General features: G+C 53.3%; 2 protein-coding genes across 5 annotated transcripts in view; one reads left to right on the plus strand and one right to left on the minus strand.

Annotated features, from left to right (window-relative positions):
• KCTD10 (potassium channel tetramerization domain containing 10) lies at positions 1 to 13760 on the minus strand. Of its 3 annotated transcripts, none has more exons than XM_014253830.2 (7): positions 13572 to 13760; positions 11125 to 11338; positions 6176 to 6345; positions 5590 to 5676; positions 4936 to 4988; positions 3954 to 4149; positions 1 to 3334 (listed from the first exon to the last, which is right to left on the minus strand). In XM_014253830.2, the coding sequence occupies exons 2-7, from the start codon at positions 11330 to 11332 to the stop codon at positions 3116 to 3118; spliced, it is 933 nt and encodes a 310-aa protein (XP_014109305.1). In that variant the 5' UTR covers positions 11333 to 11338; positions 13572 to 13760; the 3' UTR covers positions 1 to 3115. The 3 variants fall into 3 exon arrangements, with proteins under 3 accessions (XP_014109305.1, XP_005524367.1, XP_014109304.1); XM_005524310.3 differs by lacking the exon at positions 13572 to 13760 and adding an exon at positions 12840 to 12966; XM_014253829.2 differs by lacking the exon at positions 13572 to 13760 and adding an exon at positions 12851 to 12912.
• Positions 13165 to 15720, plus strand: part of UBE3B (ubiquitin protein ligase E3B) — a 20540-nt gene continuing 17984 nt past the window's right edge. For both annotated transcript variants that reach the window (XM_014253826.2, XM_014253827.2), the window contains exons 1-5: positions 13165 to 13265; positions 13683 to 13765; positions 14189 to 14392; positions 14745 to 14865; positions 15525 to 15584. In XM_014253826.2, coding sequence (XP_014109301.2) covers positions 14232 to 14392; positions 14745 to 14865; positions 15525 to 15584 — 342 coding nt within the window. In that variant the 5' untranslated portion in view covers positions 13165 to 13265; positions 13683 to 13765; positions 14189 to 14231. The remainder of the gene's footprint in view (positions 13266 to 13682; positions 13766 to 14188; positions 14393 to 14744; positions 14866 to 15524; positions 15585 to 15720) is intronic.

The raw sequence follows: 15720 nt of genomic DNA on the forward strand, positions 1-15720 counted from the left end.
TAAATATGAAATATCTTCTAATTTATTGTGTTATATTAAAAAAACAACAGTACATATTGCAAACATCAACCATACACTGAAATCCAGCTGAAGCTTGTTCTGTGCAGAAGTCTGGACAGGTGGGAATGATTGTACAGAACAGGAATTTGCTGTTGTCCACGAAACAATTCCATTAAGACTGAAAGGTTCTACCTACGCTTTGCTCTAAGGTAGGATGGGAGCTTGAAGCCTTGCCCAAGTGCTGTGGCTCAGGACATCCAAACCTGCCTCGGGGGAGTGCAGGAGCAGCTGCTTTGGTGCTGCAGGGAGAGAGGTGGGAAGGGGGCAGCAGGGCTGGTCCCTGTCCCCTCCTCGTGCAGCCCCACCCGTGTCAGGAGCTGGTAGGGGACAAAATCCCATCCCCAGGGGGACTTTGCTCAGCTCTCCTGGGCTGTGCTGTCACTGCTGGTGCTGGAGAATGGAAGCAGCCAGCTCTGCTCTCCCTGGCACTGGGAGGCAGGGAAGGATAATCTGAATAGCTGCTTGTGCCCAGGACACCTGCCCTGAGCCCCAGCTGCACCTGAGAGCTCAGAGTAAAACCACTTAGAGTAACGAGGCTCAGGACTGAGAGCATTTGTGCAAGGACATGAGCAGGGTGTGCCCAGAGCAAGGACAGGGGCAGCAGGTAAAGGACAGTCCCCAGGACAGCACAGCTTGGCTGCACCCCGAGGATGAGCTCAGGAGTGACTTAAGGCAGAGTCTGCCCAAAAATGCAGTAACAAAACTGAAATTGAAACTTTAACTCTCCTGGAGTGACTTCGCTAAACCAACAGCTCTACAAAGCACTGTACAAAGATTAAAAACAGCCCTCCCCTGTTTTTTAAGAACTTAGTTTGCATAACCTGAAAGGGAAAAGCCTGAAGCCAGTTAAGGATCTATTTACAGAGAAGTTAATCACATAGCTGTGACCTGTCAGGGGCTTAGGACTGGTGTCACCTCCTGGGGCTGAAGCTGCTCTGCTCCACAGGACTGGATTTGGTCTGGGCTCTGCAGGTCAGCACAGCCAGGGGATGAGCTGCCCCCAGCCTGCTGGAGAGCAGCTCCCAGCTGGAGTGAGCAGGGTTTGCTGCAGGACTGGTGCTGGTCCCTGTTCACCCTCTGCTGAGACATGGCTAAGGGCAGCAGGGCTGTTGCAGATGCTGAGATGCCCAGTAACAGCCCAGTAATCACCAGCAAGTGTCAAAGTATACAGTGCTGGAGAAACAGCAATCCAGGACTTCCCTGCCTCACTGACTTCCCTGCCTCACCCTCAGCTTGTCCCAGCCCTGAGGGGAGAGACACTGGCTCCTTCCCCCTCTGCTCCAGCCCCAGAGGAGGCTGCAAACAGATTTAAGTACAACACAAACTGGAAGCCCTGAGGTGTCAGGACAGAGCTGAAGCTGCTGAGCCCCAGGGAGACTGTGGAGCTCTCAGCAGCTGCAGGAGAAAGAGGAGAGAAGTATAACACCCCCAACTGCCACAGCCTGCAGCTGCCTGCAAGCTGGAGAACTCTTTGGTTACTAGAAAGATGACCTCAGATTAAATTGGAAATCTTTGAGCTTTACTTGATGATCCAAAACTGTACAGCCACTTCCTGGTGTGTTTCAGCCTCTACCAACGAGCTCTGTGGAACAGAATGTGGCTGGTGCTGCTGCAGCACCTTTGATTTTGACACTGTTCCAAGTCCTTAGGAGCCCTGAGCCAGGAGCAGGGATCCCTGGAGCAGGAACACAAAGCTGCTGCTCCAGAGGAGTGTGGCTGTTAAAGCCAGGGCTAAATATTCCAGAGAAAGGGTCAAAAGAAACTCTAGCCCAGGGCAAAGTGCTCCGGTGTCACCCACGGGTGCTGCTGCAGTGCAAGTTTAACACTTCCTACCTCAGGTTTCTCTCCCTCCCAGGACTGGTGATCTGAACTGTCACAGCTGTGGCTCTGATGCCAGCCCTATGGAATGACATCCCACCTCCCACCACCGCTGTCACTCGACTCCACAACAGGCAACAGGAGACAAGGAGGTAGATAAAATATTCATTGACAAGAGAAAAGCACTCGTAGAAAACCACAGTGCAGTGGCCTTCTCCACACTCTGCCCTTCCACACACAGCTGCCATGGCTGGGAAGACTTGGAATAACCTCAGGATAAAGTCAAACAGGGAATATCTGCCTCTGGGTCACTGCCTGCTTCTGTTTCCCCTTGCTCAGAGCAAGGCAACGCTCCTGGATCAGTTCCAGAACCAGGGCTGCTGCCTCCCACCAACACCCCCCAGCATGGGAGGACTGAACCTGCTGTGACTCCTGGTACCTGGGAGCTGCTGGAAACCAAGCCCCCAGCTGAGACCCAGGCTCAGGCAGAAGCTCTAAGCACTGACCAGTACCAACACCACTCCTAGGGAAAGGAACCATGGACAATTTGCTCCTGATTCTCCTCCTTTGGGAGGAATTTTAACCTTGAACCGTAGGGATAAAACAGGGGTGGGTGTCCCCAGCTCAGTGCTGCAGAAGCTCCAGTGAACCCTCGGAGGAGCAGATCCTGGGAGCTGTGGGGAACCCGAGGGAGCAGCCCCTGCTCCCTCCCACTGCTCTGAGGGGCCTGTCTGCCCCCAGCACTCCAGGAATCTCATCAGTCTGTGCCTTTTGTTCATTGGGGAGTCACCCAAGGCACTCCCAAGCTCTCTCCCAGTAGCCAGGGAGCTGTGCAGCACCTCTGGGTCCAGGTCCCTGCCTTTCCCCCCAGCCCAGGAGGGTCAGGGAGTGCCTGGAGGGAAGGAGGGTGGCTGGCTAACCTTTCCTTTGTTGTTTTGGTTTTAAAGTGCAGGATCATTACCAAAGCCACAGGAAGCCAGACCTCCTCCTCTCCAGCACAAAACAGTAACGACAAGAGTGCTAAAAATTCCGGGCATTTCTCCAGCTGCTCAACAGGCCCTTCCAGGCTGCCCAGTAACCTCATTGATCCTCGCCCTACAACTACCGCATTTAAATACCCCAAATAACCTAGAGTTTGTTACAAAATCACAATTTACAGACTGTGCTGGACAGGACTTGCACTGCCTGGTCCTGCTGCAGGGCAGCCCCTTCCCCAGAGCTGCAGGGGTCCCCAGGCTCACTGGTGCAGGTGGGCCCTGTCGTCCGGGCGCTTGATGTGGATCCTCCGCACGCGCTCGATGCGCTCCCGCTCCTCGTCCTCCTCCAGGTGGTGGGAACGCCCTGCAGCCCCTCCTGTGGCTTCCAGGAGGGCATTGTCCGGCCCCCTCCCATCCTGGGATTCGTACAGCAGAATGTTCAGGGTCTCCTCGTAAATCCGGGCTTCTGGGAACTCCACCTGGCAGGCAGGGAAGAGAAGGTCACTCACTGCAGGCACCAGGAAACCTCGGTTTGGATTCCTGATAGCCGGTGTTGCAACTCCTTAACTGCATCCCAGCCATGGAAATCCTTTCAGGCACAATCCTTTCTCTTCCATTTCTTGCTTCCAGCTTTTGAGACCAACAACCAGTTGGGTTTTTACCAAAACCAGGCAGATCTCTCCTGGGAAAGGGAAGAATACAGGGAAGGTGTGTGATCCATTGCTGGATCCCTCCTTACATGGGGGTGCAGAACCACGGAATAGTTTGGGTTGGGAGGGACCTTAAAGATCATTTAGCTCCAACCCTAGATCATCTACTTGTAACTTCCCAAACCCAAAAGTGGTTAAATGCACAAGTTTGTCTGGACTGAACATTATGGAGTATCACAATGCATTATGGAATACCACAGGGCTTTACGGAATATCCCAGTGCTACCTGCCCTGAGCAGGCAGCTCCTGCTGTACCCCCAGGATGGGCTCCAGGTGCTGTCCCACTCTCCATGCATTGCTTATCCTCCAGAGGTGCTGAACAATGACAAAGTGCCAGCCTGTTCAGCTGTCAGGGTGCCAGGCTGGAGCATTCCCAGTTTTGCTGTACCTTGGTCTGCTTTTTCTCGGTGGCATAAACGATGGAGGTGCAGCAGACCTCGGCGATCTTGCGGCCCTGCCCGTAGAAGGACCAGCAGCAGATCTCATCCCCAATGACATCCTTGATGAACAGCACCCTCCCGTTGAACCTCAGGGACAGCTTGTCAAAGAGCTCAATGTTCTTCAGCATGTTGTCATCGGAGTTGCTGTGGGAATGGAGGCAGCAGCAGGAGTTAACAGAGCACATGGAAAGAGTGGGAGCAGTGAGAATTGACAGCCCTAAGACCCCAGATTCCTGTGTCACAGTGTCCCAGCGTGGTTTGGGTTGGAGGGACCTTGAAGCCCATCCAGTGACACCCTTTGCCATTGGCAGGGGCACCGTCCACCAGCCCAGGTTGCTCCAAGCCCCATCAAACCTGGCCTTAGACGCTTCCAGGGATGGGGCAAACCCAAGAAATTAATTCTTATTATTTCACTACTACAGGCAAGAAAACCTGAAGCAGCAGCAATACAACAGCAACAGCCCCATGAACAACTGTCCAAGGCCATTTCACCCAGGTGCAAGATCCTATCAGCAAAACCAAACCATTCCTGAGCTCAGCACCCTGGATGGGCACCGTTATGTCATGAAACTTAAAAGGGAACAAGGGAAAGAGGACAAGGCCCCCAATTTGATTTTTTCACCACTCACTGAGCTCCCTGTGTTCAACTACCACACTGCAATCCATGGGAATGCAGACAGCACTTGGCCAGGAGCCTCTGCCAGCTGCACCTAAGGATTAGAGGAACTCCTCTGGCACAGAAATAGCACAGGCTCAGCCTTCCATGGACGGCAGCAGACTCCCTTCTGACTCCAGTTTGAAATTAACTGGGAAAAAATGGAGTGCCTGCAAACACCAATCTGTCATCAGGTCTGGGGAAAGAGAAGGAAACTTTTAGAGTGGATTTTAGTCTATGAAAAACTTCCAACAATTCCAGATGAAGTAACTTACCTGGTGTAGGAATATTTGTTGTTGCTTCTGTTATAGAGAAGCTTCACAGCTGGCTGTAAGAAACAAAGCACAGACGAGTTCCAGGGAGCAGAGACAGAGCTGGAACCTCAGCTCAGCCCAAGGCCCCACTGAGAAGCTGGAAGCACAAATTCCCAGTGGGATTTTGGTGGTGTTACTGCTGTTGCTGTAAACCTGTGATGCACAGGTTGGCAATGGGGCTGCAGTCCCTCTCAGGAGTCTTTTCTGGAACTGGATCCTCATCTATTCTTATCTTCCCTCTGTCTTATCAGTACCCCCTGCCATGGGCAGGGAATTCTTCCACTATCCCAGGCTGCTCCAAGCCCTGTCCAACCCAGCCTGTGACACTTCTAGGGATCCAGGGGCAGCCACAGCTTCTCTGGGCAACCTGAGCAACGGCCTCACCACCCTCACAGGGAAAAATTCTTTCCTAATATCCCATCTAACCCTGCCCTCCTTCAGCTTAAAGGCATCACCCCTTATCCTGTCACTCTATCCCTTGTCCAGCTCTTCTCTCTCTCTCTTGGAGCCCCTTTAGGCACTGGAAGGAAGGAGATCTGACGTCTCCCCAAAGCTTTCTCCTGTCCAGGCTGGACACCCCCAGCTCTCCCCATGGCACATCCCAGTCCCTCTCACCTTGTTGGAGGTTGCAATCAGCTTCTGCTCCTCCTTGGAGGAGGTGATCACCGGGACCTTGCAGAAGGGCTCGTATGCGTCCTTGTTCTGTAGGAATGAGAACCAAACAGCAGCTGAGTGACAACAGTTCCCAGGGCACACCCACATTTCCTGGGAATGATCTCTGCTGAGGGGTCAGTGTCCAGTCTGTCCTTGTGCTGGTTTCTGGGCTGTGCCTGGCCAGGCATCACTCTTCTGGGAGGACCTGAGGTGTCCATTCCTGCTCTCCACCACTGACTGTCCTATGCCCAGTTAAACAGCAGGATCTGGAATGGGGCTCCTCTCAGGAGATCAGTGACAGTGGCCTCAACCCCAAGATGGGAACCTCAGAGCATAACAAAGAACACAACAGGACTCCCAGCAACTCTGGGAAGAAGCTGGTTTTCCTAGATATGACCAGATTCCAGCAGATGACAACACAAAATATTCCAATTTCCATCCCAGCCTCCAAAATCACCTCATTAAGACCAGGGAGAAAATCCTGCTCTGCCCAGATGTTGCTGCCCACCCCCAGCTGCCCCTGGTGGCCCCTGAGCCCTGTGCCCACCTGCAGGGCTGCCTGGCATTCATCCACCAGCCCCTGCACCAGGTAGTACTTGGCCTCAGCCAGCAGCTCCTCGATCTCCCGGCGGCTCTCGGGGAGCGGCACGGCTCCGTCCCGCAGGTAGTTCAGGATTGTCCCAAAGTGCTTCCCACAGCGGTCGATCAGGATCCAGCCTGGGGACACAGGAAGGCCACAGTAAGGACAAGCTGAGATGAATGTGACAAAAGGCCTTAACAAAGCAAAGTGGTGAAGGACATGATGGAACTGGGAGTGTGAGGATGGAACGGGGAATGTGAGCAGAGAGCGTGGCTCAGCTGGAGCTTAGGACCATGGTGGGAAGAAAATCATGGAATGGTTTGGGTTGGAAGGGAAATTCAAGATCATACAATCCCACCCCTGCCATAGGCAGAGACATCTTCCACTAGTCAAGGTTGCTCCAAGCCCCATCCAACCTGGCCTTGGACACTTCCAGGGATCCAGGGGCAGACAGAGATTCTCTGGGCACCCTGTGCCAGGGCCTCACACCCTCACAGGGAAGGATTTCTCCCCGATATGCCATCTAACCCTGCCCTCTGGCAGTGGGAAGCCATTCCCCCTTGTCTTGTCCCTCCATGCCCTTGTCCAAAGTCCCTCTTCCAGCTCTCCTGGAGTCCCTCTAGGCACTGCAAAGCGCTCTAAGGTCTCCCTGGAACATTCTCTTCTCCAGGGTGAAACCAGAGAAACACCAAAGCTGTGGGTGCAGGATCCACCTTTCACCTCTTGCTGCTGGAATCAGGCTGGACCCTGGAAAAGTCAGGCAGTGCCAAGGCTGGAGCTTCCCTGAGTGAACAGATGGCCACTCTCACAGGCTGAGACTCAGGAATGCAGCGAGGAAACGCTTGTGGGGAAGGAGTCATATTTTGGACAAATAAGGAAAGTAGGTTAAAGCAGCCCCTGTGTGTTCTGCATGAAAGGAATTACAAGGAAAAGTCTGAACATTTGGTTCAATCTGGAAAGGGAACACAGCCCTTTCTGAGGGAAAAGGAGACACTCTGCAGCAGCTCACTCCAGGCTTCCCAGCTCCCTCATTCCTGCTGTCCACAGACAACACAAAGTGTGGTCCAAGTGTGATTTTACAGGCTGGAACAACAAACTAGAGACAGAAATCATGGAACAAAGGACTGATCCAGGCTAATGGCTAATCCAGCTAGAGCAGAAGAAAAACCCATTTAGCAGTGCAGAGTATGGAAAGCAAGGAATCCCATTTTAGTGGGAGATTTAGTGGAAGGTGTCTCTGCTCACAGCAGGGGTGGAACAAAGTGAGCTTTAAAGTCCTTTCTGACCCAAACCATTCTGTGACACAGAGGAAGCACAAGCCATGGTAGTAAACCAGGACATCCATATTCCACAAATGCAGCTGCTTCCCAAGCTCACTAGAGCACACAGGAAGGGCCAGCTGAGAGCAGAATTACCATCCCCAAACTCCTCTGTGATTCCTCGCAGGCTGCAAAAATCTGCTGCAATTTCATGTTTACAGATGGTGAAACTGAAGCAGAATTGCTCATTTTCATGTGGGGATGAGAAAACACTTCCAGTAGTGTTGCAAAATCTGAGTGACCACTAAAAGAGCTTTAAAAACCCTTCTGTTTCCCCCAAACTGCCCAAAGGAGATGAGTCACAGGGAAGTGACCCTGCTGCCACTCGGCCACAGCAGAGCCAACAAGTGGGCTGAAGCCTTTTAGAGTTCTTTTTTAATTGCAGTGCTCCAAAAACATCCTGTGATCCACTTAGGAAGGGACACAGATTCCATGAGCAGTATGGAACATAGAATCATGGAATGGTTTGGGTTGGAAGGGGACTTAAACTTTATCCAGTTCCAATCCCCTGCCATGGGCAGAGACACCTTCCACTGTCCCAGGTTGCTCCAAGCCCCATCCAACCTGGCCCTGGACACTTCCAGGGATGGGGCAGCCACAGGATCTCTGGGAATTCCATCCCATATCCCATCCATTCATCCCCTCTGGAAAATTGAAGCCATCCCCACTTGTCCTGTCACTCCTTGCAAATAGTCCTTTCCCGTCTTTTTGTCAGCTCCTTCAGGCCCTGGAAGCCACACTCAGGTCACTCCAGAACCTTCCCTTCTCCAGGCTGAACAATCCCAGCTCTCCCAGCCTTTCTTCCCAGCAGAGCTGCTCCATCCCTATGCTCATCCTGGTGTCTCCTCTGGACTCTCCAGCAGCTCCACATCCTCCCTGTGCTGGGCCCCAGGGCTGGAGGCAGCTCTGCAGGTGGGGTGTCACCTGGGCACCGGGGGAGAGCCCCCCTCCCCTCACTGTCTTTGTCCATGGACACATCACACCTTTAGGAAACTCATCTTTGTCTTACAGGAATTCTCAGGGACAGGATTCAAACACTCCAGCTACAACCAGACATTTTCCAACCAAGCCCTGGCAGGTGAAACAGGAGCCTGACACTGGACACTGCCTGAGGCTCCACTCTCTTATCAGCAGCTGGACCAGGAACAGCTTCCCCATCAACAGCAGCAGGGAGTCAGGGGAAAAAAAGAGAATTGGAAACAAGTGGATGCACCTGGAAAACTCATATCCTTCTCCCTGCTCATTACTATCCCAAAAAAATGTTCCAAATATGCTGATTTGCTACAGTTCATCAATAATTTCTAAGCTGAAAACAATCATCTGCCACCCACAGGCAGAGAAGTCCAGACTTTTCTCCTCCAGCCTGAGGAGCAGCAGGTTGGAATTGTTCAACTGGGAGGAGGAGCTGGGATCTGAATCCCAGACACAGAGCAGGACCCCGTGTGCCACATTCCAGACTGGTTAAACCCAACTCCTTCCAGTTGCTCCCCAAGCCTGGCTTCTTTTCCTAAGAAACATTTTGTTTGGTGCCAGGTTTTGGGTGTGACCAATTAGGAGGATTTTGAAGAATTCCAGATAAAAAGTGTTTCCTTTAGCAGCCCCAGTGCTATTGTCCCAGTTTCCAGGCAAGGGGAGATAAAGCAACAACTGCTGCAGTGGGAGTGTCTGTGTTACAACATACAGGAAGTATCAAATTCCTCTTAAAACACAAACTGGTTCCATGGAACAATCCCACACAGACACTGTGGGAGTCACAGCAAAACAAACTTGGGATTTTACGTCCCGAACATGATATTTTAGTTGGAGAAACTCCAGTTATCCTAAGATTTAGGGTGCAAACAGCACCTGCACTTCCAGGGACTGTGAGCCCTGGGAATGGGATGTCCCAGCCCTCCTGTATCTGCCCAGGACACTGGGATCACACCAGGGTGAGTTTCCAAAATGAATTTGGAATTTCCAACCCGTTTCCAACCATAGGAAGTCTGGAATTATCAAATTCAGTGAAGCAGCTTCAGGGAGGGACAGGAAGATCCACCTCAAGTTTAGGAAAGGGAGAGGTTTCACAACATTTCCACTCCTCCAGCATTCCCAGTCAAGATGTTGGTTCCCATTTGACAGAGTTTTTCCCAAATTTGAGCCAGTATTGATTCCCATTTGACAGGTTTTCTCCTAATCTGACCCACAGACTGACTTTTTTTATGCAACCTCCATGGTCTGTATCCAGGATAAGTATCCCAGAGACCCTTTGATCCAGAGCCACAAATCCTGGCCTGGGATTACACCTGGAACAACACAGCTTTGTTTTCCCCAGCTTAAATATAAAGACTTCTGGCTAAACCAGGAATATTCAGCTAATCAGGGTGTATTTTTACATTTTTTCTTTCAAATCCACTTCCTTTTATCTCAGGAAAGCTTATAATAAACCTCTAAACAGACTGTTTTAAAGCACTCAATACTCAGTCCATCCCACTTCACCTTGTACTGTATTTTCTCTGTTTTCAGCAAATTCAAACAAAATTTTCAAATAATAATTAACTAATCCCAAGGGAGGTGCTTGAACCTCCAGGCTCAGCTTTGCAGAGGCTGTTGTGAAATACAAAGGTCCTTAAATATTGTTATGGGTAAAACATCAGAGTGAAGATAAAGCCGAGCTTCCAATTAAACTCTGGCATACCCACATGGAAACATGGGAACACAGAGATAAAATTCCAAATTTTCTGACAATTCTGCAACTGCTTTTGTTTTAGGGAAATCAGCTGCCAATAGTCCCACAAGAAAATATTTTTATTTTAAAAAATATTTTTTTAACTCATTAATAACTACGTTCAGAGTGTGCTTTATATTTTATTTATCAGCAAGGACACAAGAAGAGGGAACGGCATTCTGAACTTCCAAGAGCACACACAGGTCCCAACTCAAGGATTCCTAATCACTATCCTCACCCATTTCCATGGGCTTCAGAGCTTCAGTGTCAGTATTCTGAAAGGAAAAGATGCTTCAGGTGCCACCTGGGCCTGACAGGAGCTTTGGCACTCTCAGTGCCCTTTTGCTGCTCAGGAAACAACTAAAGCCATCCTTATCTTTTGTTTCACATTTTTCCCAGCTGTATAATCATGGAATAACAGCATGGTTTGGGTTGGGAGGAACCTTGAAGATTATTTAGTCCAACCCTGCTGTGGGCAGGAACACCTTCCACTATCCCAGGCTGCTCCAAGCCCCGTCCAACCTGGCCTTGGACACTTCCAGGGATCCAGGGGCAGCCACAGCTTCTCTGGGCACCCTGTGCCAGGGCTTCACCACTCTCCCAGGAGAAGATTTCCTCCCAATATCTAATCCAAACCTATCCTCTTATATGCCACTCCAGGGCCTTATAAATATTCTCTCTCTGTCATTCTTGTTGCTCCTTCAGGCACTGGAAGGCCCCAATTAGCTCACTCCAAACTTGCCTTTTATCCAGGCTGAATTCTCCCTTGTAGCAGAGATCCTCCATCCCTCCAACCCTACAAACAGAAGCTCCTCTAACCTTTCCACGCCCCCTCTGATTTTCCCTTGTCCAGGAAGGATGTGGAGGGTGCCGGGATCATCCCGATCCTTTACCTTCGCTGTCCGTGAGCACTTCCATGCGCCCGCTGAACATGGCCTTGAGCATGGTGTCCTGCTTGGTCAGGGTCTGCATGGTGGTGTAGTACAGGGCCCCTCCCACGTTCAGCTTCACGTACTTGGAGCTGGGGCTGCTCCCCTTGAAGGACGTCGTGCGCGTCGCGGCCGCCGGCACTGCTGAGCTCACCACGCTCTCTCCCGACATCTCTTCCTGCAAGGAGAGGGGTTCCCAGCTTGAGGGGGCAATTCCCAGCTCGAGGGGGCAATTCCCAGCTTGAGGGGGCAATTCCCAGCTCGAGGGGGCAATTCCCAGCCCGGCAGTGTGACACTCCTGTTCCCACTGGGTGTTTCACACCTCCCGTGCCTCTTTGTGTGAAGTCCTCAAGTGTTTTAAATGTTTCACTGTCAGGAACTGAAGGACATTCCTGGACACAGCCCCCATTTTTTTCCCCCCCTGAGGAAAAACCCTGGGAATGCTGAGCTGGGTTTTGCACTGCAAAGCCAAAGGTTTTCCCACAAAAACTGCTTTCATTTCTTACACAACTCTGTAAAGCTTTACTCTTGTAAAGCTCTTACTCCATCAATAATCTAGGATGGAATTGGGCAATTCCCAACACACACAAGTGGAGCAGATGATTCCTGTGAGTCCAAATGCAGAAATCAACAGATGCTAAAATGCAGAATATCCACAGGTTTTCAAGGCTTTTTCCCTTGGAGCAAACAGGGAGAGCACGCACAAGCTTTTCCTGCTCTTCCCTGCCCTCCCACACGTCTCAGAGCACCAAAATCCAGCCAGACAGAGCAGCCTCCAGCCACATTCCTGTCACCGAGGTCACACTGGCACAGGCACACGGTGGCTCAGCACCACAAATGCCCCCAGAGCCGCTAAATCCTTAATCACTCTGAGCCTCCGTGGTTCTGTTTTATCTCAGGATGGGACAGGGTGGGATCATTAACCCCCTCCATCCCTGCCGCTCCAGCTCCCACGGCTCCGGGATGAGCTGAACCGAAAGATTTTTGCTTCGCTGCCAAGAAAGTCCCAACGGAGCCGGAGTTGTGTGGCACAGGAGAGGGAGCAGGAGGAGCACGGGTGATCCCATCATCTCTGGGATGCACAGGCAGCAACCTCAGCTCACGTTCCAGCCTCCTCCGGTACCGAACAGCCCAGCTTGGGCAGCATCCAGAGGGGATCGATCCTACAGCGCACCACGACCCTGCACCCCAAATCCCAGCCCTGCCCTCCCCAAACCAACCGGCCCCAGGCCAAGGGGAGCGCTGGGGACCGGAGACGCGCAAACCGGACCGTGACCACCGCGATTCCCGGGGGTCAGACTCCCCCCGGGACCCCCCTCTCCAACCTCGGGGCTGGACCATGCCTCCAGCCCGCCCCGGACACTGTCACTCAACAGCAGCACCGCTCTCGGGGGCCGGAGCCTCAAATTCTCAGCCCAACCCCTCCGCAGGGCAGGACCGGTACTCCCTCCCATGGCTCAAAGTCCCCCTGAGCCCCCCGACCCAAAACCCCTCAGCGCCCCCGAGGGCCGGAGCCCCCTCAGCTTCCCCTGCCCCGCTGAGGCCCCGAGCCCCCCAGCCCCTCTCAGTCCGCTCCCCGTTCCCCATCAGTCCTCCGCCCCTCCTCCCCCGCGAGGGCCGGAGCCCACGGCCGCCCTCCAGGCCCGTCCCCGCGCCCCGAGCCGCCCTTTCCCCCTCACCATGAACGGACCGAGCCCCTCGGACGGAGCGAGCGGGAGCGCCGGGCGGGGAACTTCCGCCCCTCGCTTCGCTTCCGGCCCCGCCCGGGTGCGCCCCCAAACCCGTCCGATGGCACTCCGGGCCCTCCCGGCCGCTGCCGCTCTGCCGCCTCACGGGCTTGGCCCAGCACGGTTTAGCCCGGCTCGGCTCGGCCATACTTTCCCGGTATCAGCGGGACGCAGAGCCGGCTGTTCTCCCTGCGCCGAGGCGGTGAACGGGCCGGCGGAACGGCAACGGCGGGGCGGGTTGGCGGCCGGACTGGGAGCGCGGACACGGCTGCGAGGAGGGGGCTGCGGCCGCGGCCTGGGCGGGGGAACCGGGAGGGACCGGGGGGTTCCGGGGCCGCTCGGCCCGGCCCGCCCGGCCCGGTGTCCGCCGGCACGAGGGTGAGCGCCTGGGGGCTGCGGGGAGGCTGGCGGCAGCGGCGGGGTGAGCGGCGCGGTGGGAGCCTTGGGCCCGGGGAGGGATGCGGGGGCTGTGAGAGGCGCTGAGGGGGCTTTGCTCGTGCCTGGGGCGAGCCCTGGGAGCTGCGGCCCAGCTCGAGGGCTGTGGCTGGCTCTCGGGTGCTACTCGGGGGTTGCACCTGCTCCGGTCCCCGGGTCGCTTTGTCCTTCCGTGCTGTCACACACGGAGCGGTCCCACCCCCCCGGCTGCCTGTGCCGAGCCGCGGTGCTGCTTCTCCTCCCACTCACCGTTTAACTTGCGGGTGCAGCGAGAGCTAAATCGGGTCTAAAGGACTCGGAATTGCGGAGGGGAAGTCTAAATCCCCAGATCAGCCGCAGGGAATGTGCTTGTCCCTGCAGGAGCTGCCCGAAGCCTCTGGACGGGGATCATGTGTGTGTGTAAATGAGCATCACACGCTTCCCTTGAAGAAGTGACCCCTCAGGTGAGTTCCTTGTTATTTATAAAGCTCTGGTTGACCCTGGGTGTTTTAGCTGGTGGCTGGCAATAAATCAGTGTCCCTTGTGCCCTTTGCCTCCTGTTCCTGGCTGGGGAGATGTTCTTATCTGTTGCCAAGGAAAGAACAGAGGCTGGAGAAGGGGGAGTGGAGCACAGTGTCAAAAACACTGATTTGTTTATTTTTCCACTTAAAATCTCCCAGCCTGCAGCAGGCTGTGGGTTGTGCTGGAAGGATTCCCTGCCAGTGTTTTTGTGTCCCTGTGCAGCCCCATGACAGTCGCTGGGCTTTTTTTATTCCCACTGTTTATATTCCCACTTTTCCCTCTGCTGTCGGATTTTCCCCTCCCCTGCAGGGAGCTGAGAACTGCCCTTCTATGGGTGTTTTTTCCCCTTTCCTCTCGTTTTCCAGGTGTTTGCTGCGGGGATCCTTTGCTCCCTGAGAGGTTCCAGCCATGTTCAGTGCCAGCCAGTCCTCCAGGGCCCAGTTCCTGGACAAGGCCCGGCAGGCGCGGGAGGAGCGGCGGGAGCTGAAGGAGAGGGAAAGAGCTGCAGTGCAGCTCCAGGCTCTGGTCAGGAGGTTTCTGTGTCGCTGCCGCCTGCAGAGGGAGATCAGGTGTGTGGGATTCATGGGATCATGGAGTGGGTTGGCTTGGAAGGGACCTTGAAGCTCATCTTGTTCCAAACCCCTGCCATGGGCAGGGATGCTTTCCACTAGCCCAGGTTGCTCCTGGCCTTGGAGACTTCTGGGGATGAGGCAGCCACAGCTTCTTCCACCCTCACAGGGAAGGATTTCTTCCCAATATCCCATCAAACCCTGTCCTGTGTCAGTTTGAGTCTATTCCCCTTTTTCCTGCCATTCCAGACATTTGTAAAAAGTCTCTCTCCACCTTCCTTGTGGGCCCCTGGGAAAGGAAATCTTTGCTCTGTGATTTCTTTTTAACTCCCCGTTTTTCCCTCTTTGCTAGGAGAGAGGTGGAGGAATTCTTTGGGACAAATGAATGTGGCTCAAGTAAAAGAAGTGCCCTGTCTGTGTTCAGGATTGCCAGGAAGCTGCTGTTTGTGTTCAATCCCAAGGAGGACAAGGAGGTGAGGACACTGCCCCGACATCCTGCTGTGCTTTTAGGGACAGGTTAAATATGTTTAATTCCTTACCCTGTGATCTTGGAGATTCTTGGAAGATATTTTCAGCAATGTTCTCTCTGTCTTCTGTCCCTTCCTGAAGGGATCTGCCTGTAGGATTAAAACAGGAGAAGCCTTGAATTTTTCAGCAGTGGTTCTGTATTTGGGGCATCCTTTGATGGAATGTTTTTCCTGGTGACAGTGCCAGCTGCAGGAGCTGAGCAGTGCCTGGGGATTTTGGCACACCCCAGTCCCCAGGCAGGTACACTGGGACAGCTCCCAGAGATCTGTGCTGGCACAGGGACAGCTGTTTGTGTCCCAGCAGTTTTTCTGCCCTGAACTCTGTGGGTTCAGAGTGAAGCCCTGAAATGATGATCTTTGCCCCAGAAAGCATCCAAAAAAAGCCCTGTGCTCCCAAGGAGGGAATTCTACACAGCAGCAGCAGCAGTGTGATGTGTTTGTTCCTAGGGAAGGAGCCATCAGGATTCCTGTAGGGATTGTGCTGGGAACATTTGCTGATTTGAGACAGAGAGATCTTCCTCCATGTGCTGAGCTGTGCCTTGTGTTTTTCCAGAATAGCCCTTCCTGTATTAGTTATAACTAATCCCACCTTTGGATTTTCCCAGAGGTTTGAAAAGCTGTGTCGTTGCATCCTGAACAGCATGGATGTGGAGAATGAGCCCAAGGTCAGCAGGAGGGTTTGGTTTGGAGTGGGGAGAGGTTGGTGGTTGTTTTTAACTCCCAATGTGGGGATTTACTTTGGCAATATGTAATTTTTAGCTTTCAGAAGCCCATGAGCACTGTGGGGATTGCACAGGGAGA

This window comes from Pseudopodoces humilis, chromosome 20 (assembly GCF_049639895.1).
Source record: "Pseudopodoces humilis isolate 2021_Gansu_Grassland_sample_001 chromosome 20, ASM4963989v1, whole genome shotgun sequence".
Classification (NCBI taxonomy): domain Eukaryota; kingdom Metazoa; phylum Chordata; class Aves; order Passeriformes; family Paridae; genus Pseudopodoces; species Pseudopodoces humilis.